At 34.3% G+C, this 24,617-nt stretch overlaps 3 protein-coding genes and 1 long non-coding RNA gene across 5 annotated transcripts in view; 3 read left to right on the top strand and 1 right to left on the bottom strand.

Annotated features, from left to right (window-relative positions):
* Window positions 1–1,985: 1,985 nt before the first annotated feature.
* LOC129436588 (F-box/WD repeat-containing protein 9) lies at window positions 1,986–6,728 on the top strand. Its single transcript, XM_055194813.2, has 8 exons — window positions 1,986–2,297; window positions 2,455–2,585; window positions 2,719–2,866; window positions 4,240–5,113; window positions 5,217–5,365; window positions 5,445–5,645; window positions 5,727–5,792; window positions 5,917–6,728. The coding sequence occupies exons 2-8, from the start codon at window positions 2,458–2,460 to the stop codon at window positions 5,989–5,991; spliced, it is 1,641 nt and encodes a 546-aa protein (XP_055050788.2). The 5' UTR covers window positions 1,986–2,297; window positions 2,455–2,457; the 3' UTR covers window positions 5,992–6,728.
* On the bottom strand, window positions 6,612–7,500 carry LOC141351141 (guanine nucleotide-binding protein G(I)/G(S)/G(O) subunit gamma-12-like). The gene is made up of 2 exons (XM_073857631.1): window positions 7,257–7,500; window positions 6,612–6,843 (listed from the first exon to the last, which is right to left on the bottom strand). Exons 1-2 carry the CDS (start codon window positions 7,344–7,346, stop codon window positions 6,718–6,720), a joined length of 216 nt encoding a protein of 71 aa, XP_073713732.1. The 5' UTR covers window positions 7,347–7,500; the 3' UTR covers window positions 6,612–6,717.
* A 1,463-nt stretch (window positions 7,501–8,963) lies between these two features.
* On the top strand, window positions 8,964–14,938 carry LOC141351140 (deoxyhypusine synthase-like). Of its 2 annotated transcripts, none has more exons than XM_073857630.1 (10): window positions 8,964–9,056; window positions 9,470–9,673; window positions 9,848–10,000; window positions 10,109–10,230; window positions 13,281–13,377; window positions 13,572–13,658; window positions 13,739–13,844; window positions 13,925–14,028; window positions 14,117–14,242; window positions 14,332–14,938. In XM_073857630.1, exons 2-10 carry the CDS (start codon window positions 9,479–9,481, stop codon window positions 14,425–14,427), a joined length of 1,086 nt encoding a protein of 361 aa, XP_073713731.1. In that variant the 5' UTR covers window positions 8,964–9,056; window positions 9,470–9,478; the 3' UTR covers window positions 14,428–14,938. The 2 variants fall into 2 exon arrangements, with proteins under 2 accessions (XP_073713731.1, XP_073713730.1); XM_073857629.1 differs by having other exon boundaries at window positions 8,964–9,123.
* A 6,511-nt stretch (window positions 14,939–21,449) lies between these two features.
* LOC141351139 (uncharacterized) overlaps window positions 21,450–24,617 on the top strand; it is a 46,243-nt gene continuing 43,075 nt past the window's right edge. Inside the window, exon 1 of the long non-coding RNA XR_012359372.1 lies at window positions 21,450–21,642. This is a non-coding gene — a long non-coding RNA (uncharacterized lncRNA). The remainder of the gene's footprint in view (window positions 21,643–24,617) is intronic.

Below are 24,617 nucleotides of genomic sequence, written 5' to 3'. Positions count from 1 at the left end.
CAGATTGAATGGATTGTGCTAAGCTATGCTGAAAGTGCTAGTGCCAGACCCGGAGATCAGCTGAATGGATTCCAAAACTGTAAAAACTAAATGTTTAACTCTAAATTAGTATGTGTATATATATATATATATATATATATATATATATATATATATATATATATATATATATATATATATATATATATATATATATATATATATATAGGCCTATATATTCTTTTTTTAAGTGGAATGTCCCTTTAATGACTTGAAATTGACTAAATTAAAAAGAGGAAATTAAACAATTCCTCTTTATAGACATATTCTGCTTATTCCTTTAACACTGTGTATAGTGATCTCTATCAGTCAACTGTCATAGGAAGTGCATTTGAAAATATTGCAGAAGAACAACAAAATTATGAAGCTGTAAATAGAGAAGCTAGTTTGTGTTTGAAAGACTTTGACCTTGTGTCCACACCTACAATATTTACACAGACAAACACACCGCTTGGATTAGAAATGTTTCTGTCTCCCATCACTGTTACATATTCTCAGTCTATTTACTTTTGTGTCACGCTTACTTCAACATCAGTTCATGTTTGTTTTTGATCATGTCGTACAGGACATAAAGGCTATTATATTAATTTACTCCACAGATTATACAAAACGCACCTTTGTTCTGTTGAACTTTCTGTATTTATACTCTCAAGTCAAGCATTTCAGCCAGTTCACAAGCCACACCTTTCTCATGCTGAGAAGTAAGATATAACATTTACTGCTATAGACAGGATGCATGCAAAAGCTGAGGCAGCTGACTTGTTGCCTCATGAGCCAATGACTTCGGAGGCATAAAGACAATTCCGGAAAAAGCATTCGGACAGCCTTCACAGGCAGCACATTGGAATTCTGTTTGATAAATAATATAATATAAACAGAGAGCCACCTCCTTTAAGTGGAATAATAAAAACCATATTGAATCAGGTGCAGCAACATTTTTTGATCCAATTTATCTTAAAATTATTATTTATTTATAGCAATATCCACACAATCCAGCATGTCAAAACCTCCTTTAGATTTCTTCCTAGTTTTGTAAGGTGGTGAAATTAACCAACAATCTAATTTCTTTACACATGGAAACCTGAACAAACAAAGAAAATATAAATCTTGATAAATCTGCCTTTGTTAACACGACTCTCTCCTTAACCAGTTATCAAAAATCTTTTTTTATACCACTATTATATATATATATATATATATATATATAAATTCCTATATATTTAATTACACTCCTGGAATGTTACAAAATATTTGTTCAGGTAAATCATGCACTGGAAGTATTTCACACTTTGTAAATGTTTAACTGGAGACTTGGCATTAGAAGAGTAAAAACATCCTAAGAAAAGTAAACTAGGCTTCCTGAAATAAGTGAAGGGACTAGAGATGTATTTTATTATTATTGCCCTGTCATCAAGGCATCAAAATGTGCAACAAACACAACACAAAACTACCATTCATAAACTGAAATCTCTCTGAAACAATAAACAATATTTTAACAGGCCGTGTAAATGCACAAATATTTCTGAAAATAAATAAAAGCAGAAAAAAATTAAATAATAAATTGAAAAGAATTAGGAGGGTATACAATCGAATACAATAATTTAAAAAGAAGAATTTAAAGCATTATAATAGTAGTTCTCTAGCTTTACAACTTAAAAGTCATTTCAGTGTTTCAAAATAAATCTTCATTTGAATCTTACTTTGATGAATATTGGGCTGAATCCGATACCACTTGCATTTATGAATCGAAAAATGTAAGATTTAAAAAGAAAATAGGACTTTTATTGATGTCATATGGATGTAATTTTCCCTTAAAAGAAAATAATATATTTTTTCTGTATATTTTTCCCTCACAAAATAATTCAAATAAATGTTTAACATCAATCTCAAAAAATCTAGTATATATTCAATAAAAAGATGAAAAACAGTTGGCGCTCGCGCGTGACGACACACAATGACGTGATTAACGTGTACCGGAAGTAATGCTGACAGACAGGCGGCTGCTGGCGTCAGTTGCTGCTATATATTTATAAAACACTGTCTAAAGTCAATTTTTTATATTTTGCTCTGTATTTTACTCTCACCTGGCACAAATGGTCTAGTTTAACGCAGGTTAAACAACGTCGTCACGGGAAACACATACAACAAGTGAAGACGGATTGCAGTGTATTATCAAAATAATCAATAATTCATGACAAAATCCGAATGGACGCGATATGTGAATTCTTTACTGCTGCAGACTGTTTCCATTAAAAGGGGTATGTGCCCATCTAGTTATATACAGTTTTAGATTTTATTTAAGTTCCATGTGAAATTTATGTTTAAGCACATAGACATAATAGAGTCAGTGTGACAACACAACTGTTTAATATAATCAAATTGATAAAAGCAGTCTTCTCTTCTTCTGTGGTTCAGTTGATGTCGAGGCCAAACGTCACCCTGGAGGACGTGGAGACGAAGAGATTCACTGCTGGTGCAAATTCAGAGGAAGCACAGAGTTCATCTAACATCAATAGCAATGACCCTCCACACCCCACACCTGATCGGTCTGTATTATATGGTGTCTTATTTACTTGATTTTGCTTTTTTTAAATGTTTATTGTGGTCATTTACGTAGTGTATACATCTTACTTTGTGTACTTTATTTTAACTTAGTAATTGTGACATTTTACCCCACAGATTAAGTTTGGATTCATCCATTATTGCTACGGGGATGAGCCCCTCCCCGTCTAGTGATGGAACAAGTCTTCTTTCGTTGCCATGGGAGATAGTTACCCAGATAGCCTCACATCTTCCTGCCGAGTGTATCATAAATGTGCTGCCACAGGTAATGGTTCTTTTAACTGGAAGGCAGGATTTCCGTCGCTATAGTAATAGAATTAACTATTCAAAATATATCTTGTTGTATCCTATATCTTTGCTTACATTTCTTCATGACATAACAACATACACTCACCTAAAGGATTATTAGGAACACCATACCAATACTGTGTTTGACCCCCTTTCGCCTTCAGAACTGCCTTAATTCTACGTGTCATTGAACGAGGTGCTGACATCATTCTTTAGAAATGTTGGCCCATATTGATAAGAGAGCATCTTGCAGTTGATGGAGGTTTGTGGGATGCACATCCAGGGCACAAAGTTCCCGTTTCACAACATCCCAAAGATGCTCTATTGGGTTGAGATCTGGTGACTGTGGGGGCCATTTTAGTACAGTGAACTCATTGTCATGTTCATGAAACCAATTTGAAATGATTCGAGCTTTGTCACATGGTGCATGATCCTGCTGGAAGTAGCCATCAGAGGATGGGTACATGGTGGTCATAAAGGGATGGACATGGTCAGAAACAATGCTCAAGTAGGCAGTGGCATTTAAACGATGCCCAATTGGCACTAAGGGGCCTAAAGTGTGCCAAGAAAACATCCCCCACACCATTATAGCACCAGCCTGCACAGTGGTAACAAGGCATGATGGATCCATGTTCTCATTTTACACCAAATTCTGACTCTACCATCTGAATGTCTCAACAGAAATCGAGATTCATCAGACTAGACAACATTTGTTTCAGTCTTCAACTGTCCAATTTTGGTGAGCTTGTGCAAATTGTTGCCTCTTTTTCCTATTTGTAGTGGAGATGAGTGGTACCCGGTGGGGTCTTCTGCTGTTGAAGCCCATCCGCCTCAAGGTTGTGCGTGTTGTGGCTTCACAAATGCTTTGCTGCATACCTCGGTTGTAACGAGTGGTTATTTCAGTCAAAGTTGCTCTTCTATCAGCTTAAATCAGTCGGTCCATTCTCCTCTGACCTCTATAGCATCAACAAGGCATTTTCGCCCACAGGACTGCCGCATACTGGATGTTTTCCTTTTACACACCATTCTTTGTAAACCCTAGAAATTATTGTGCATGAAAATACCAGTAATTGAGAAGATTGTGAAATACTCAGACCGGCCCGTCTGGCACCAACAACCATGCCACGCTTAAAATTGCTTAAATTACCTTTCTTTCCCATTCTGACATTCAGTTTGGAGTTCAGGAGATTGTCTTGACCTGGACCACACCCCTAAATGCATTAAAGCAACTGCCATGTGATTGGTTAATTAGATAATTGCATTAATGACAAATTGAATTAGGTCTTCCTAATAATCCTTTAGGTGAGTGTATATCTGGTAAAAAAGTGACATGTGTTTTTCTCCGTTTAGGTCTGTCAGGAGTTGGGAAGGGTCAACGAGGACCGCCTGGTGTGGCAACTTCGAGCTCAAAAACTCTCAGGCCCTCGGACGTCATTTCCTGTAGGACCAAAGGATGACTTTGATTGGTCCAAAGCCTGCTTGGAAATGGAACAGCTGATTGGTTTCTGGACGGGGCAAGAGGAAAACCGGGAAGATTTGGCAGGGGCAGGTGATGCGATGGATGGCGAAGAACAGGTAGCTGGGGACGATTTGGCTGAAATGCAGGAGGATGTAGATTTGAATGTTAATGCAGAGGCCGCGGATGAAAATGTAGAGGATGTTGATTTGAATGTTGATGCAGAGGTCGCGGATGAAAATGTGGAGGATGTTGATTTGAATGTGGATGCAGAGGTCGCGGATGAAAATGTGCACATCGGAGCTCAGAATGGCCCTCACAGGCCACAGGGGATAGATGTCGAAAGTACTACGTCCGACAGTCCTTCTTCACCCTTGGAGCACATCATACTCCCTTCTGGCCACTTTGCAGATGTGAATTGTGTCCTGCTGTTGGGTGGAGAGGGGGCGCTGTGTGCTTCTGGCTCCAGGGACAGAAACGTAAACCTCTGGGACCTTCGACAAGGCTCCAGAGGGACGTTATTGCATATGCTAGGGGACAGGGGTTTTATTAGCACCCATCGTGGATGGGTGTGGTGCTTGGCATCAAGTGGGCCTCTGCTGGCATCAGGATCATTCGACAGCACTGTCAGACTATGGGATCTTGCAGCGGGAGGGGCTGAGCGGGGTCTATACAAGTGCAAAGCTGCCGTATTATGTATGTCCTGTGACGGAGAGACTGTGCTGGCTGGATTACATGATCAGAAAATAAACGTATATGACACCCGAGGTGAGTCACTTACACTAGGGATCTTGAATTAAATTAGGCTAATGAGAAGTTCTTCAGTTCTTGTACATACATGTTTATTAAAAATGTAATTTATGCGGTATAGCTGCAGATCCATTGGTCACGAGTCTTCATCACCACAGTGATGCTGTGCTGTCCCTGGCATCTAATGACCAGTTTATATTATCTGGCAGTAAAGACCAAACCATTGCTGTGTATGACCGCAGGGCAGGAAAACTTCTGCAGAGGCGTCAGGTATACACGCACACATAATATAAAACAATAAAGGTTTCAGCTGTATAGTTTTTTTATCACTTTCTTTTATTGTCCACAGCTGCGCTCCTACCTGCTGTCAATGTCCTACAGCGGTCGAGAGGTTTGGGCTGGAGACAATCGTGGACTCGTCCACACCTTCTCTTTGCAAAATGGCTCCCTGACAGCCATTTCCAAATTTAACATTCACAATGCGATGGTCACGGGCATCCACTCCTCACATGGGACCCTCTACACATGCTCTTCTGACCGGACTGTCAAGGTAAAGATTCTGTCTGTTATAAAACCATTTTGTTGATTTTTGATGTAATCTTTAGAAGCCCATATTCATCTCTTTATTTAGGTCCACCTACCATGTGCTCCACCCAAAACACTGTGGACACTTCACCATCAGGCAGGGGTAAACGGGGTATGGTCAACCTTTACATTTATTAGCTTGCAAGTTTAAATGAACTGTTTCTTAAAAAACAAATCTTAAGATCTAGCATTTTTCGCATGGATTTGGTTTAACCCAAGCTTTCTTTTATTTCCAGTTAAGTGTTGAAGCCGATACACTGGCCATCGCTTCTGCCGACATGAATGTTGAGATCTGGAGGCCCAGGTGCTGAGTAAAAATATATGATGCCACATTTCCGAGGAACAACATTGGATGTTGATGTCATACACGTGATGTCACTCGCTACAATATAATGTTGTCTATTTTCTATGCATTATACTCTTTAATTTTTTTATTTGAAAATCTGACATTCCCCAGTTTGATTTTGCACTTTTCTCATTTATTTTCAAGTTAGTTTGTTGGGTTTAGTTTTACTTTGTGTGATCACGAAATCATTACTTGAAGAATTCAACTTAATGAAGACTGATGAATTTTGTAGCTATTACCAATATACATAGACTGAAGACACAACTACATGAATCTATAGCATATCCACAGTTTATTTCACCGAAATAGTTTTTAATTCTCAATATTTATCGCTCTAGATGCAAACAAAACAAGAAATTGTACTGTTTTCTGTCAAAGTTCATTTTACAATGTTTACATGTAAGTCAACATATATAAAATGCACTACTAGGTGATGCACTGAAAGTGAACCATTTAAGAGCTTATTACTTGAAATATTAAATAATGCTTATATTAGTTTATTTATATTTTGGCAGAGAGTGCTGACTCCTGTCGAATTGTTAATTTAATGCAATTGTGTTTGGTTGATAAAGCTTTACAAATGTACAAGTTCATCATTCCATTTTATTTGTTATTCAACAGATAATACATTGAAGTGCATTCTTATTGGCTCAGCTGAATAAAGTTTTGATGATTGACAGCCGTTGTCACATCAGAGTAACACACAGGTCTTCTTGTCTTTAAATGGGTTGGAGGACGCAGCGATGCCTGTGAGCAGTGGATCAGCTCTCCTGTGCTCCTGACAGTACTGAACCAGCTGCTCCGCTGCTGCCGAAATCTGACAGAAACAAAACCTATTTAAGCATTTAGCACCAAAAGATTATGCCGTAGCGTGCTATAACAATACCTTTGGATTTTCATAATTTTTTTAAATAATTATTATACATGCATTTTCTATGACATCATATTAATTAAGAAACTAAATGGATATTTTAATATTAATGAATATTTAAAACATTTGTCACAATGACATAAAGCTGAGTAGTAGATCTTAATTGTAAGAAATGCATTCTTTTATTATTGCAAAAAAAAAAAACATTATACATACATTATAAATGTTCACTTTAAAAGAACCCAGCTATAATAAATACTACTGTTTTAACATGATTTCCAACAGCCACTAGATGATGTATGCCGTCATAGACATTATGAAATGTAAATGTGTATTGTTTTGTGATGGATGGATCTCACCTTGATTCTCTGTAGCTCTGTTTCCAGTCTCAGCTGCTCCACAGTTCTTCTGGCCTGAAGAATATTATTACTGCAGTATACATCCATCATTGCTGGAAGACCTTCAGTCTCTTAGTCGTAAATTTGCATATGGAAATATCATGCCTGAGATTTTACCTCAAGAGTGCATTAGGTCTGTTATAAACCCAATATAATAGTGGAGCGTAAAAGTGGTGAAATGGTCTTGCTTCAGTGAGAAGGTGAAAGAGTGTGTTACCGGTTGGTCTGTGTGTTTATATTTCAAAGGGTTGTTCAAACCCCCAACACGCGCACACATATGCACTGTTAGAAGCTTCAAAGGTTCTGTGATGTGTATGAGTTTGGAGGTCACATCAGCTGTGCCAGAAATGTCATTAAAGTTCAGCACGGTTTGATTTTACACAAGTAAAATTTTGCACAGTAAAAATAAATAAAATATTTAAATTTTACAAATAAATCTTTTATAATTGCTTGTTTATGTTTATTTATTTACTTCATTTAAATAAAAAATATTTTATTTTATGTGAATGGGTGTATTTACATTTAAAATGTAAGCCACTAAATTGCAAATGCCAGAGTTGAATTATCTTAACCATTTATGCACCGCCCCCTCATCTGAAAAATATTGGAGTGTACAGTAATATTTACTATAGTAGACTTTAGTAAAATACTGTAATGTTTTGAACATATTCCAATATGGCATATATATATATATATATATATATATATATATATATATATATATATATATATATATATATATATATATATATATATATATATATATATATATATATATTCAAATGCAATTTTAAATATATTTCAAAATATACAAAAAATAGCCAAAAATAAATATTTTTTGAAACATGTTTATAAAAATGTATTTTCCACCAATATATTTTTTGGCCATTTTTTGTATATTTTGAAATATATTTTAAAAATGAATATATTTACGTTGCATTGGTACATACACTTTGTTTATAACCTATAAACACAACATATTTAAAAATATTAATTAAATATATTATATATATTTTTTTTTTCCAAAAATATACTTCATAAACGTTTATATTTTGACAAGGAAAGATATGTTTTGCTGTATGGGGTCATATGGCCTCAAGGTTATATTGAAAATGAAATGTCAAATCATCAAATTAATTTTATTTTTTTAATTTGGCCTGAATGATGCTTCATCACGTTGAAAATGAAATAATTTAATTTAATGTTTTAATTTTTATTTTAGCATTTAATTTTCAAATTTGCGACATATTTTGCGATTTAATTTTTTATTTTATCATTTAATTAATTAATTTTAAAAAGACCAAAAATACCTTCCATATGTAAAAGTAGAAATGTATTTGTTGCCCCTGAAATACATTTTGAAATGTTATATATTATGAATACTAAAACTAAATATATTTTCAAATTAATAAAAAATATATTAAATTAAGCTTCACTTTCTACAAAATGTATTTAGCATATTTAAAAACATATTTATTCACAGAGAAATGTATGTTTTAGCCTTATGGGTTAAAATGTAGCAATGACTATACAACAATTACCACAATTTAAGTAAAATATTGTATTAATCTGGGCCATTAACTACAAATCCATATGTTGTAAACGTGTAAAGTGCATGTAATAATGTAATAATAATAATAATACACAGTAGGTCTGAAGAAGCCATCTGGTTCTTCGCATTTTGATCCTTTCGTATTTAGTTTGTACCTTGAAGCTTTCCGTACTTGTTTTTAGCATGTGGTTGGTCGCGTGTACAGAACTGTGAGTGATTTATCAACTAGCCTATATTAAACAGACAGCTATAAAATACATAATCGTAATCAAAGAGGTGAGTATAATACCGATTATAAAACTGTATCCTTGTTTTTAAGGGTTACTCGGAAGAGGTTAGGTTTGCGCATGCGTTTATAACACTTCATACATTGCTGAGTCTGTTTAAAGTCTTTGATCTCAGTGCGTATTTTTACACCATTTTCCATTAGATCACATGTATAAAGGCACGTACATTAGCATTATTTGAAGGACTTCATGGAGTATCATGTAAATATTGTAATAACTGCAAAATATTGCAAGCATTCAGTACAATGCATGGTAAATATCAATACTGTAACTTATTTAATAGTACTACCGTGTGTCTGTTTGTCTGTCTGTGTGTGTAAATCTACTGTTTGTAGATAAGAGTGATGGCACATGAAGCCCCCTCTGTGGCGAGGGATGCTGTGTTAAAGGAAAGCAGTCCTTTGCCAGACGATATGCCCCGGATTAAAGGTTATGACTTCAACCAAGGGGTGGATCATAAAGCCCTACTGCAGTCCTATCTCACCACAGGCTTCCAGGCCAGCAGCTTTGCCCTGGCTGTGCAAGAGATCAATAAGATGGTGAGTGTGCAGGACAAAGCTGTAATCTATTTAAACATGAGGGACATCTCATTCATGATTTATTAGTCAACTTTTTATTCAACTACTTAAATGATAAGCACTAAATGTTTAATAACTTAGTCTATAAGTATTACCCGAACATGCATCTTTACGCTGTCTCTATGTTTGGTGTAGATAGAGAAGAGACTGCAGCCCGTGCAGGTGGAACATGAGGACAGTGATTCTCATCAGTCTGGTTCAGGCTGCACCATCTTCTTGGGCTACACCTCCAACCTGATCAGCTCAGGTGTGCGAGAAAGCATTCGCTACCTCGCGCAACACAAAATGGTACGTCACATTACGCTGACTGTATTAGTGTTGTTTCTTGCATCGATATCATCATCTGTAGAGTATCTTATGTAGCATTACTTCAAGTATTTGACTGTGTTTTTATAGATCGATGTGATAGTGACCACAGCTGGAGGAATCGAAGAAGACATTATCAAATGTTTAGCACACACTTACCTTGGAGAGTTCAGTCTGCGTGGTAAAGACCTACGACAGCAGGGCATTAATAGGTAAGTGAACGGTTTCTAAACGGTGTGGTCTTTATATTATATTTTGGATTAATCGCAATTAATTGCACACAAAATAAAAGGATGTTTTTGCGTAATATGTGTGTGCAATGTGTGTAATTATTTTTTAAGAAATTTAAGAAAAAAAATTACATAAAAAATTATATATGTATATATATTAAAATCTTAATATACATATAAATGTTTCTTACATGCATGTTTGTGTATTTATATATACATAAAAATTATACTATATATTAATATATTTAATGACACTATATACACAAATATATTATGCAAACACAAACTTTTATTTTGTATGCGATTAATCACAATTAATTGCATACAAAATAAAAGTTTGTTTTTCCATAATATATGTGTGTGCAATGTGTGTAATTATTTTTTAAGAAATTCAAGAGAAATATTTAAAATGTAAGAAATTTTTTATTCTTGTATATTTTTTAAAATTAATATATAATATAAAATATATGAAAATCTGAATATACATATAAATGTTTCTTACATGCATACATGCTTGTTTCTGTATTTATATATATATATATATATATATATATATATATATATATATATATATATATATATATATATATATATATATATATATATATATATATATATTAGGGCTGTCAATAGATTAAAAAAATTAATCTAGATTAATCGCATGATTTCATGAGTTAACTGCGATTAATCGCAAATTAATCGCACATTTTTATCTATTCTAAATTTACCCTAATTTAACACTTTTCAGGTTTTTAAAGGGCCCATGACATGCAGAGGTTTTTGTAGGTGTGAGCAAAAAATAGGTCAGTGAAATTTTGCCCTCTTTATGATGTCATAAGGGGCTCTTATTATAATAATACCGCCCCCTTAATGTGCACTATCCAACCACAGCACTGCTATTTAGTGCAAAGAGAAAGAGAGAGACAAGAAGGACTTGACAACACAATTGAGTTTCAATTACAACAAACCACCATCATTGTGATCAGTGGTTGCATTTCATTCGCTCATTTGCATTTTAAAAAACACACCCAAAACGACACATTTTTACAAAGTAGCAATGCTAGCCTTTGTATGTCATGGGCCCTTTAATATTCGAATCATATATACATAGATGCTTTATGCAAATGTATGTTAACAACAGCCTGTTTACATTTTAACAGAATCACCAGCCATTGTTTTGTATATGAATTTTCCTTTCAGAAGATTTTTCTTTCTCCATTTTTGTTTGCTGGTGCATCATTTGTGACCTGTGCTGGCAAGTTGAGTCGGAATTAGCAAATTTAAAAAAAATAGTTTTTGACATTCTCTATTGAAACATAGAACAATGCATGATTTGTTGAAATATAACAAAATATGACAGAACTACACCTGTTTGAAATATAACAAAATATGACAGAACTACACGTGTTTGAAATATAACAAAATATGACAGACCTACACGTGTTTGAAGTTGAAGTCAAATTACCACAAAAATTTCCACATCCATACATTATATTACCACATCAATACCTTTAAATCACTGGTAAAACTAATAGATTTAGCACACACAAAGCAAAAACATCATCAATGTATGTTCAACTTTTTTCATTTTGTTTGTTTGACATTGAGACAGACTGCTTAAAATCTAAGTGATCTAATAATGTTACACATCAGATATTTTTACCCAACAGTTAACCAAACATTTACTTAAAACATAACAGATTATAGAGCCTAACTGCGTGAATTCTTATCAAAACAGATATTTGTAAAACTGTAATTTTGTGTAGATGTCTCTATATCCGGGTCGCGCACTCGCGCGTCTATGTGCACGCGCTTCAGATATCAGTCAGTCAGCGTGAGGGGATCGCTTTTGAGTCTTGTCGCTCTTAATAACTCTTTAACATTAATCAGGTACCGAACTTTATCTCTCTTAATGAATAATTTAACATCAAGCAAGTCCTGCAGTCTATTTTATAAGTCATGCATAAAAGCGAAACCAAAATGAATTGAGACGCATTTTTGTATTAGATTAAGCATTAGGAGGACGGTAACGTTACACCTCTCAGACGTATAAATAAAGATCATATCAGATGTCCAGCGAGCATTTAGAGCATTGGATTTGGTAGACGATTTGCTTAATGTTCTTATTTCTATGAAAACCTTTTACTCATTTAGAGAGAGTCACATTTGTCTGCGTCTCTGTTCATTCAACTATGGGCTGGACCAAGGGTCAAACAGAAATTGCGCGTTGCGTTAATCTCCGTTAATAAAATTAGTGGCGTTAAAATGAATTTGCGTTAACGCGTTATTAACGCGTTAATTTTGACAGCCCTAATATATATATACACGTAATAATTACACACAAATATATTATGCAAACACAAACTTTTATTTTGTATGCGATTTTGTTTTTGCATAATATGTGTGTGTGTGCAATGTGTGTAATTATTTTTTAAGAAATTCAAGAGAAATATTTAAAATGTTAGAAATGTTTTATTTGTGTATATTTTTTTTAAATTGATGTATAATATAACGTATATCAAAATCTGAATATGCATATAAATGTTTCTTACATACATACATGCATGTGTGTGTATTTATTAGGGCTGTCAAAAGATCAATTGCGATTAATCAAATACAAAATAAAAGTTTGTTTTTGCATAATATATATGTATGCACTGTGTGTAATTATTTTGTATATATAAATAAACACGTCACACATGCATATATGTATTTAAGATATTAAATTAAATTAATCGCAATTCATTTGTTTTTGCATAATATATGTGTGTGTAATGTGTAATTATTTTTTAAGAAATTTAAGAAGAAAAAAATTTAAGAAAAATGTATTTATGTATTTTTATTTATTTATATATATAACATAAAATATATCAAAATCTTAATATACATATAAATGTTTCTTACATGCATATGTGTGTATTTATATATACATAATAATTACACACACAAATATATTATGAAAACACAAACTTTTACGCGATTAATCTTTTGACACATTTTTAAATGTGTTTACTGTATTCTGTTTCTTATAGAATAGGTAATCTCCTGGTACCAAATGATAACTATTGTAAGTTTGAAGATTGGTTGATGCCTATTTTAGATCAAATGGTGCTGGAACAAAAGACGGAGGTGAGAAGTTATTGTGTATGTTTTGGGTTACGTTTTTCGAGGGTATGTGTAGGGTTTAAAATTTAAAGTTTATATGGTGATTAATTAAAATTCATGCATTGAAAACATTTATTTGTGCAGTCATTGTTTAAACAATGATCATGTATTTGTCTTACTTGTTGAATATTAGAAAAATTGTTATATATTTGTGTCAGGGCACACACTGGACCCCCTCTAAAATGATCCACAGACTGGGCAAAGAAATCAACAACCCAGACTCAGTTTACTATTGGGCCTATAAGGTGAAGTTTAAATAAAATGCATTTAAGGCACCACTCCCAAACTGACTAAATAACTGAAACCTTCAATCCTTGTTTGTCAGAATGATATTCCAGTGTTTAGTCCCGCCCTTACAGACGGTTCATTGGGTGATATGATCTATTTCCACTCGTACAAGAACCCCGGATTGATTCTTGACATTGTGGAAGGTGAGTTTCTCTGGATTTGATGTGAATGCAGATATTTTGTAATAACATTAAGTTCATTATGACTATTTTGGACACCGCAGATATTCGGAGACTTAACAGCAAAGCCGTGTTTGCCAAAAGCACTGGAATGATTATTCTCGGAGGAGGTCTGGTTAAACATCACATCGCTAATGCGAATCTCATGGTAATTACATTGACCGAAATAAAGCACAATTATGTTGTCGTTTTAAATAAATTGTTACCCACTTGTTCTCAACTTTTATCGCTTTCAGAGAAATGGAGCAGATTTTGCTGTGTTCGTCAACACCGGACAGGAATTTGATGGCTCCGATTCGGGAGCCAGACCGGATGAAGCTGTTTCTTGGGGGAAGATCCGCATGGATGCCACACCTGTTAAGGTAAGGTTTTGTACACGTTTTAAAATGTCCAATTTAATTACAAAACGTGGTTAACTGGTCTTGTTAACAATAAAGTTGTCTCTATTCAGGTTTATGCAGATGCTGCTATAGTTTTTCCACTCTTAGTGGCTGAAACATTTGCACACAACGCCAGCAGGTTGATCAAAGAAAAGAAAAGCGACTGATGGCACTTTTCTGTCCCATAAACCTCTCAGTTTCTGTCTTTTACCTCCTTTCTTTCAGTTTGTTTGTTCTTGCATTCACAAAGTATAGTTTGTCCATCGGAACAAGCATGACATCATTGTTTCTTCTTTTAATATATGGCTATTTTCAGTCATATGGATGTTGGTTTGTGTCATGTGTCAGGTAAAATATGCTCAAAAGCAGGTCGTTTCAGTTGCATTGTAAATTTATTTTTACTGAATGTTGCTTTTCAACTTGGTTTTATATTTAATTTGTATCTTTGTTTTAGAAGGCACAATGCTGCTTTTATGTATTTCATCCTCAGTTGCATGAACAACATCTTGTATCAGTTTGTGTTCATAAAAATATGTTTTATTGTCAGTGGAAATAGATGATTTCATAACCCACATTATTCAAGTTTAAGATGTATAAAATGTGAATATAAAAGTGCAATGCTCTATATATACAGTATGTGAAATATGCTTTAATTCAATACATTATATAACCACTAGATGGCAGTTTTACGTCACTCTTATTTATTATCAGTGTGGTCGTCAAACTCAAAACGATCCTAAGTTTTAGTGCTCACAAATGGTACTCTTGATTTATTTTCTTTGGCCTTGAGATGTAAACATTGGCAAAAAAAAGAAACTTTAGAGATTTATAGCGTATTTAGGTGTCCTTCTGAAAATATGTAGTGAAATGTTAATGGTATTTACTGTAGAAACAGATGCTAAGCAGTAAGTGTGTGTAAATGAAGCTTTTTGACCAAATTATTTAGAACAATTGAAGGTTTTGGCCTTAGACTTATTTTCATATTATTTTTCAACAAGTCCCTCTTCCTGTACGTCAAAATGTTAAACGCTTAAGTTTTGTTATGATCGCTCTACACTTGAAATTGGATTTTTGTTTATACACAATTAAACATTGTCTTTTGTGTTATTATGTTTATAAAACAACAATTGCAGTGAAATAATAAATCGTCCAGTACTCTTTAATAAAAAAATGCAATTTACTAACAGGAGAAGGGCTGCGCTAACCGACCTAAATATAACAGTAAAGTACCGCGAGAGCAGGCTTCTTTTTACGCTTTAGTTTCGCTCTCGCGGCACTCTGATGTCATTCATCGCTAGGTCTACGCAGCGCCTCACGAAATCAAGCATGCCTAGGCAAACGGTGGTAAAATAATTTAAATGATTTATTGCTGGTCACTTTACATACTTTCATTTGTATTTGGTGACTTAACTGTTGTTCCAAAATATGAAAAATAGCCTACTATGAATGAGTGGGTGTGTCCAAAAAATGAATAAGCATATTTTTTTCCAGACAATCCCACTAACAAGAACTCGAGGCAAAAGTTAGGTTAAGATCTGTGGGTGGAGTTTGCATGTCAAGTCTTTGCTTGTGTACCGCCTCACTTTCTTATCGCAGTCTCTCTATTTACCTGTTATGTTACCATGGTAACACCCCCATACACAATACATCACACCTGTGTCAGTTGCTTTGCACACACAACTGCGCCACCCGGCAAACACAAAGGTGAAGCGACTGTATGGCGCCTCGAGTCGTAATAAAGAGAAAATCCCGCCTCAGAAACAGGAAGTACAGTGATGTCAGTTCCAACAATGACGCAGACGTCTGTCCTCGCTGTTGCCATGGACACGTGTGTGGTGCAAGTAAACATCCGGCGCTGTTGTTCTGCACATCAGCAGCAGTGTGATTTACATGACACGTGTCCACACCTGGACTAAAGACACTCATATGAATAAACGAGCTGATGGACGCCTGACCTTGTGCTGTTTTATTGTGCAAATAGATTTGATTGTTAAACAGCTTTATTTATTTATTAGATTGTTTTTTGTTTGCTTCACTGATGTTTTATTTGTTTAAAATTAGATTTTAAATGTAGGCTACATTTTAGCATTTCACATTGTTTTCAAAAAAGGCTTTATGTTTTGTTAAGCACTATATTTTTGCACTAAAAAAGGATATTTTTAGCCTATATACTAATTTTTAGAAAACCTACAACAAAGATGCGTATATATCATAAATGTATTCATATTAATTTATATTATTAATTAATAGGCGATATATTTATTTATTGTAATAACACAAAATATATATTTGTGATATAACAATTTATAGCCTAAAAGAAAACACATTTATTTATTTTAATCAGTATTTTATTTAAATGTATTAATTTTAATTTTATGATACTGTTTCCTTTCGTTAAGCACTTTGGTCAGTCTTTTGGCTGTTTTAAATGTGCTATATAAATAAACTAAAATTGAAACTATTAAAAATTTTTATTGAACAATCCCTAAAAAATTTAAAAATAGATTTACTAAAAATTACTACTAAAATAAATAGATCTACTAAAAGTTTACAAAATGCTTTTAATGTTTTAATGTTTATATAAGACTTAATTATTGTTTATTTTTGGTTAATGCTTACAGGGTAACGTCATAGGTGACTCTTTCTCCTAACTGAAGAATTTTTCTTAGAATTGATTTCTAAAGTCCACAGTTCCTCTTGTGGTTTGACAAATGTCTGTGTATGTACTGTATTTGGGTTTCCATGGTCACTTGCTTTATTTTACAATTGTTTGATTTTAAACAAAAAAAAATGAACGCTGTTGACTTATTTTACTGTTTACCATCTGGGGAATTTCACACTTAATTGAACCTGGCAACGAGATGATGAAAAAGCGAAAGCGGCAGGTGCTGAAAAGTTTCACCAACAAGAAACACTTACGACATTCTTTGCTAAGTATAAACTAAAGTGAGAAAAAACACTCTTTGGCATGCAAAAAACTATACATGTTTTCATAAAAAGTTTTTTTGTGTCTTATATAGTTTAAATATTCAGTTTCAATAGTTGCACAAAAGTTTAAAAAGGGAATGTTTGGAAAAATATAAAGAAGAATCATAAACAAATTTAATGCAGATTAGAACAATTCTTATGGGATCTATACAAAAAGCACAGTGCTATAATTATACATCCATATGGGTGAGTCTCACAAACATATTTCCAGGTAACCCAAAAGTAAAGAGATTATATTTTGCATAAAGAAACAGAAAAAACTGAATATGCCTGAACCTGCAGACATACGGGGTGTGTCATCTGTCATCAGAAGGGTCAGGGCGTGGGAGAGGAGAGAGGTCTTCCAAATCCTTTGCATAAGAAAATAATCCCTTGCTTGGAATCAGAGTAACACTGGCTTTTGTTTGCCAACAAAGGATTGCTTTCCAATGCTTCTTTAATAATGCCTTAAAATATTGCCTACTTAGGCAGCTTATTTGGTTTTGGAACTGAACCATGCAGTTACCATAAGAAATATCTAAAAGTATGCTACCTGTGGTGACCTTAAGCAGTTTTTAGGATGTCATGGATCACATCATCATAAATCGAGACTATGAGGTTTATATGAACCAGAATCACAGGTATGTTGTTTCACAACTGTATTTATTATTCTGCTTCTAACTAATTTAGCTGACACTTTAATCCAACGTGACATTGCACTGCCTTGCTTATAGGTACAAGGGTAACCCAGCAAGTAATAGCCGTCATTTCACTATTTAGATTAACTAAAGACCCAATCAAGTTTAGCCATGAATAACCTACTTTTAGCCAAAATAAATTTGAATTTGGTTATGTGTCATTTTTGCCAAAATAACTTGTGAGATATGATATTTCAACATGTAAGCAAAGTCAACAGTGATTACAAGGTGTTTGGTTTTATTTTTTTAATTTAATTTATTTAATTTCATTTATTTCTGGGCTAAGGTTAGACGTCTATTACATTTTCTTGTTTTTTCTTGTTTTAGGCTAAACGCCCGGCATGTGTTTGGACAGCTACATGTATTATACGTCTTTCAAACACAAAATTGCTTGCTGGGAAGCTTTACACCACTTGAACAGCACTGTAAAATATATTAAAAATATAACTATAAAGTATCTATTAATTATTTATTCATTTAAATACACTACATAAAAAACTAAACTTTTGCTGTCTAGACTATAAATTTAACCAGAAAATTACATCATCCATTATACTTATTGTTAAATGCATTATTAATATAAAAATAAATAGATGTATGAATGCATATTTATTTTCTTCATATTTCAGCCAAAAAGGTTTAATCATATAAAAAAATATATAGAGACACCATTATTTTTATGCATTTTATTGGTTTGATAACAGACAATACACATACACATTTTTTATTCATTCAAATGACAAAACATTTAATACATTATTAAAATGATTATTTAATAATATTATTTATTTAATATTATGGAGAAAATGTGAATATGTCATATTTTTATCAATAGTAAATCTGTGCATATGTAGCTGTTCATACCTGTAAACAATGTAAAGTCATATACAGTCCTCTCTCAGAGAAAAGACCAGACCCCTGTTCCTGCTGAACTGAGCCAGCTGCTGTTGTCCACTGATTATCAGCACAGCAGGCACAGGAGACCAGTCCGCGGAGATACAACAACACAATATAACGCCATTAACCAACAAATAAACAAACTATGGCATGCAACGTGACTCACGAAAACATGTGTGGATCAGATTTCACCTTAAAATCTAAAGAAAACAATTTGGAACTCTTATTTAAATTAGATTAGACCTTTTGCATCATGATATTTTACATTATTTTCATTAAGTTTAATGCATCCAGATCCCTTGTTTACATAAATTCTGCCCATGCATATTTGTGACCTTACGTCACCTGTACATGACTAAAAGATTTCCACAAGACTCGTGCCCATATACAGATTATGTTAAACCACTGTGATCTGCAGGCATTCATTAGTTTTCTCATAAGATAAACTCGCCTGGATGCAGGAAATACGGTAAACGGTGACTCATTAGACCAAGGTATTTTTTTCCTTTGTTTTGCACTCAACACGCTAGTTTATGCATCGTTTGGGCCTTGGATACAAACACTTTCCGAATGGCTGCTCCCCTATAAATTCCACCATTGTAAGGTTCACATTTGAAGAGTTTTGTTGAGACAGGCTTGCAAAGGTTCAGATTCAGTTTGGACATTAGCTGTCTCTTAGCAACTTTCATGAGGTCTGCATGTCCTTGTTAGTGACCTTTGACGTAGTTTGTTCCTCTTTGTAGTTTATCACTAGTTTCATCATTTTTGAGTTCACACTGAAACATTACAGGTTTTTTTAGCTGTCTTGGAGACAATATTTCATTCAGAAACAAACTTTCTGTTCTCTAAACCAGTGGTTCCCAAACTTTTTCAACGTGCGGCCCCCCTTGTGTACAGTGCATTCCTTCGCAGCCTCCCAAAAAAAATTTGTGACAAAAAACTGTTGTAAAACTCAACATTTTAATTAAAAAATTGTATTTCATAAAATGTCATAAAACTACCAATTTTTATTGTATTTAAAGCAAACACAATTGAACTCAAATGACAAAACTAACAATTGCAAATTCACTAAAGACATGTATAATATCATCATTAAAAAATCTTTATTTTACGTTTTAAAAATTATATGATTTATTACTTTTTAATGACACACAACGTCAATAAATAAATTCAAATAAAGAAGACTTTTTAATAGTAATAAAAAGAAAGGAAGTGCTCCTGAATCCTTTGTTCATCTGAAAGCAACGGTCCTGTTAACCAATCAGATCTCAAAGAAATTATTATCTCCCCCGATTAGTTAATAGCTACACCTAAAAAAAAAATGCTGGGTTATTTTTAACCCAGCATTGGGTGATAAAAGGACAAACCCAGCAGTTGGGGGGGGGGGGGATTACAATCCAGTGGATTGCCTTCATCCATTTTTGACCCAATGCTGGGTTGAAAATAACAAATGCTGTAAGGTAAAGGTTTAAGATACAAAAGATTCGGTAACACACCCTGCTTGGTCACCAACTTTATCACACACCCCTTACGGAAATTAACCATGTTTTTTTGTGTGGTAAAAGTGTAGAAATCATGCTTTTTGTGTATTGATAGTATTACTACAATAACCATGTTTTAACTATGGTTTTTGAAAACTATGGTTATTTTGTGGTAACTATGGTTTTACTACAGTAACCATGTTTTTTTTTAACTCTAGTTCATTTTCGTAAGGGACTTGTGAAGGTCATAAGCTTTATATTCATATTTATAACATTTATACGAATAATAAAGAACATTGAAATGTATTTTAATATGGGGACTTTTATTTTAAAGTTAACTGCTGATAAACAACATTTGTACGGCATTGACTTTAAAGTAAAAATAAATAAATAAACAAATAAATAAATAAAATAAAATAAATAAATACACAAATAAATAAGACACAAACTTGATCTTTGCTTTAATGCATTTATAGTGCATTGTTTTCAACATCGGATGTAAACCAATATAAAGATTAGGCCATCTTATATAAAGACTAAAGACTGTAAACACATTATTATAACGATATCGTTAACTATAAAAAAAATATAGTTTTAAAAATCGTTTATTTTAAAGAGAACAGAGGAGTTCACACTACTAAACCAATGACAGCCAATCAAATCTAACTGTACTTGAATCTAAAGTGCACGCGCCTTTGAAATGACAAGCACTGAGAAGCCGAGGCCCATTACATAAAATTACCTCAGGTGTCCAGCGCTGTTGCAGTTAAATTTACTTCATAATGTTTTATTCTACATTTACCAAAAGGTAAGATATTCGATTACACTAGATAACTTGGTTAAGTTAACTGTTTAGAGATACGCGAAACTCAGTCTGTTGATGGCATCTGCTGGTTATATATAACCGCTGTAAATGCAACAAAAACAGCATATTTATACATTTAATGACATGTGAACAATTACAAAGTGTTTATCAAAGAAAATATGCAATATTAGTTAATGCCATTGGAAGTAACGTTAAATGATTTGCGCGTGCACTGCGCCTCGTAGCAAATTAGCATCGTTATCGTCCATTGATGTGGACGCTAATATGATTATCGTTATATGTGAACGGTCCTTAATGCAATGTTCTCGTCTTACAGACCGCTGTGCAGCTTTTGGTTCCAGGATGGCAGAACTTAACCACTGTGAACATGAAAGTCCAAAACACTGTTCACAAGAGGGTTAAGTCCCGAAACCGTACAACCTTACGGAAACCGTGGAAAGTGTGCGTAAATGTGCACAAGAACTTCATTCAGACAGTTGACATTCCTTCAGGATTAGCGTGTGGAGCGTTCAGGTGTGTGTGTGTTTGTGTATACAGTACATTTGGCATGTCTGCAGTCTCCTCATGCAAGCCATTGGAAATCCCTGGCAATGTGATTTAGACATTAGGTTTAAAAATCACTCTGCCAGGAATTCCCCTGGCCAGCAGAAGAGGTGTGTTAGTGTAAGGGCTCAGAGGTGGGGTCAAACATCTAGATCTGTGAGAAAGACTCGACAAACAACAGCAGACAGATAGCAAAGGATCTAAAAATAAAAGTTGTGCGATCATTTACCCACACGCTTTCACCAAACACTCGTGATGATCCAAACCGGTGAAGACTTCTTCTGTGTTTACACTGTACTTCAGCACGCCATGAACGACTACAGTGATCAGGATCCAAAAAGGAAACGCAAAAGTAAACACAATTAAAGCAGACCAAACTTATGCATTTTCCACATCAATAAGTCACGTGAACATTCTACTAAAGTGAAGTAAATAGCATGGCCAACGGCAGAATTGTAATTTTTGGCCAGACGCATGCGTGACTTCCAAGGGCACCTAATTTTTTGTCATGCGGTCTGTGATCATCGCCCCTCCTGCTAGCGTCTGGCTGACTAGGCTTCCTGTGGACTTATAAAAATAGCTTTTCAATGACAGTTTGAAATGAGGTCAGAAAGACGCGCGGCCCATTAAAAACGCTGAGTATTCCGCACCCTGTCTCTCGTCGGGTGTAAAGTTTTGGGAGTGACAAAAAGCAGGAAAAACCTGCAGAGTTTACACATGAAGTGCTTTTGGAGGGAAAATCGTGATCAAGTATGTCTCGAGTCTCTAAAAAAACTAAAGTACAAATAATTTGTACTGTATTATATTGCTCATCTTTTTTAAGTATGGACTTTACATTACAAAGACATAAAATACATCCAGTTCAGATAATCTGTGACTCTGTAGGCTATAGTATCAGACTTTGATTTTACATTGATTTCAATCTTTGACATGATCTTAATCAGTCAATATTAAAGATATCAAGGTTATTTGCATTTAAAGAAAGTTCAAGAATTTGATGAGAAATCGTGAATGGCTTTATACAGAAAAATCATAATGATTTTTGAATTGCAGACTTTGGCAAATCAGTTTAAGACATTGTTGAGATATCATTTGAAGCTCTGGAACAGACACGTATGAGATAACCAAAGCTTTTATTTGGGAAAAATAAATCAGCATGAAACCTAACACAGACTACACCTTTTTTTGTAAAATCCCTCGGAAAGAAGGAACATATTTTCCAGTTTTAGCGTGTCACTTTGCATTCTCCTCAAATGGTTTTCCTTTAAACATTTCTGAAAGAACGTTTACAGGATCATAACCAGTCAACTGAATCCTTCCAGTTACAGCGTCAACACAAATGTCAGCCTTGACAGGGACTTGAACGTGTCCAGACTAAAGGGGAACTCCTAGCTGACGTAAACCCATTGCGTTATGTGTATGTCTTTACTTTAAATATCCAGGATAATGATACTCAAGTTGAGCTAAACAAAGACCACCAATGCTTTCTGTGTATTTATAGAGCGTGCGTGTTTGTGGTGTATAATGCGTTTCGGTTTTTCCCCAGTAACCGTGCAAGAGGAGATTTTGCAGAGCGTGACTAACAGTCATTTAGGTGCTGATCAGAGGATGTGATTCGATGTTCCTACATAGCATCTTTTCACCATCCGACTCCGAGGGAAACAGCTGCGAGAATCTAAGCCGAAATGTTTTCCTAGATACATCATTGCAGGTTTTTCCACACTTACAGTCTTTCCAAGTGCCAAGTGCAAACTGAGACTAACATTAAGAGGAATAAAGAGTTATTTGCATAGGCATTGTTCCTTTGAAAAGATTAGTTTTGCGAAACACATGCTGTAACATTGTGTCGGCCAAACCAATCCCATAATGCATTGCGGCACGCAGAAAAAAGGTGTTATATAAAACAATTAATTTAATACGTAATATTAACCAATATGTGTGGATTTTGCATGAGGGGCGTTGCTTTTCAACCCAAATATTTCAACATACGGTCACATACTATGTTTGTATGTAGTCATACGAAGAAAGAAATGTACTCGGTTTTAAAAAAAAGTACCTGGATATTGCAGCTGCATTCGAAGACTGATCTCATGATGAGATCTTGACTTGTTGAAATCATCTACAGTACTTAATCCAGAATCGATGGAGTGACGCCTTGGAAACGGGAACATCTTACTTTTTCTCGCTCTCCTTTAATATTTTCCATCAGATCTTTCCTTTCAACAGCTTTCCTAAATTGAGGGCGCAGTTGGTGACTTTCGCAGTGATCTCAGTCTTTCCTCTTAACAAATGACAGAGCGGTCGGTCAGTGCGGTTACACATCGCCAAAGAGAAAAGCAGTAAAGACTTTTACGGCCGTCGCCACCATGAGAATTCACACCTTCGTCCGTCAGTGTTACGGCTAATTTTAGGGACTGGATATAAAATATCTAAAATCTGATCTGCACACTAGCAGCCAGCGTACAAGCAAACTTGACTTTCAATATCGTTTGGTCATTTGTGGTAATCTGATATTGTTAATCTTAAAATAAACGTAGACCCACATACAGTAGTCAAATACATGTAGATGCATTCATGTATCACCTGTAAATGTACATTTGTGACCCTGGACCACAAAACCTGTCATATGGATACATTTTTGGTGTGTATGAATAAAATGTAGAGATGTATGAATAAATAAGCTTTCCATTGACGTATGGTTTGTTAGGATAGGACAGTACTGTATTTGGCCGAGATACAACTATTTGAAAATCTGGAATCTGATGATGCAAAAATCTAAATATTGAGAAAATTGCTTTTAAAGTTGTCCAAGAAGTCCATAGAAACTAATGATAAATACATTTTTGATATATTCACGGTAGGAAATGTATAAAATATCTTCATGAAACATGATCTTTACTAAATATCCTTATCATTTTTGGCATAACAAATAATAATTTTGACCC

This window comes from Misgurnus anguillicaudatus, chromosome 19, assembly GCF_027580225.2.
Source record: "Misgurnus anguillicaudatus chromosome 19, ASM2758022v2, whole genome shotgun sequence".
In the NCBI taxonomy this organism is placed as follows: Eukaryota; Metazoa; Chordata; class Actinopteri; order Cypriniformes; family Cobitidae; genus Misgurnus; species Misgurnus anguillicaudatus.
The sequence above is the reverse complement of the archived record's forward strand: the minus strand, read 5'-3'. Positions and strand labels throughout refer to the sequence as shown.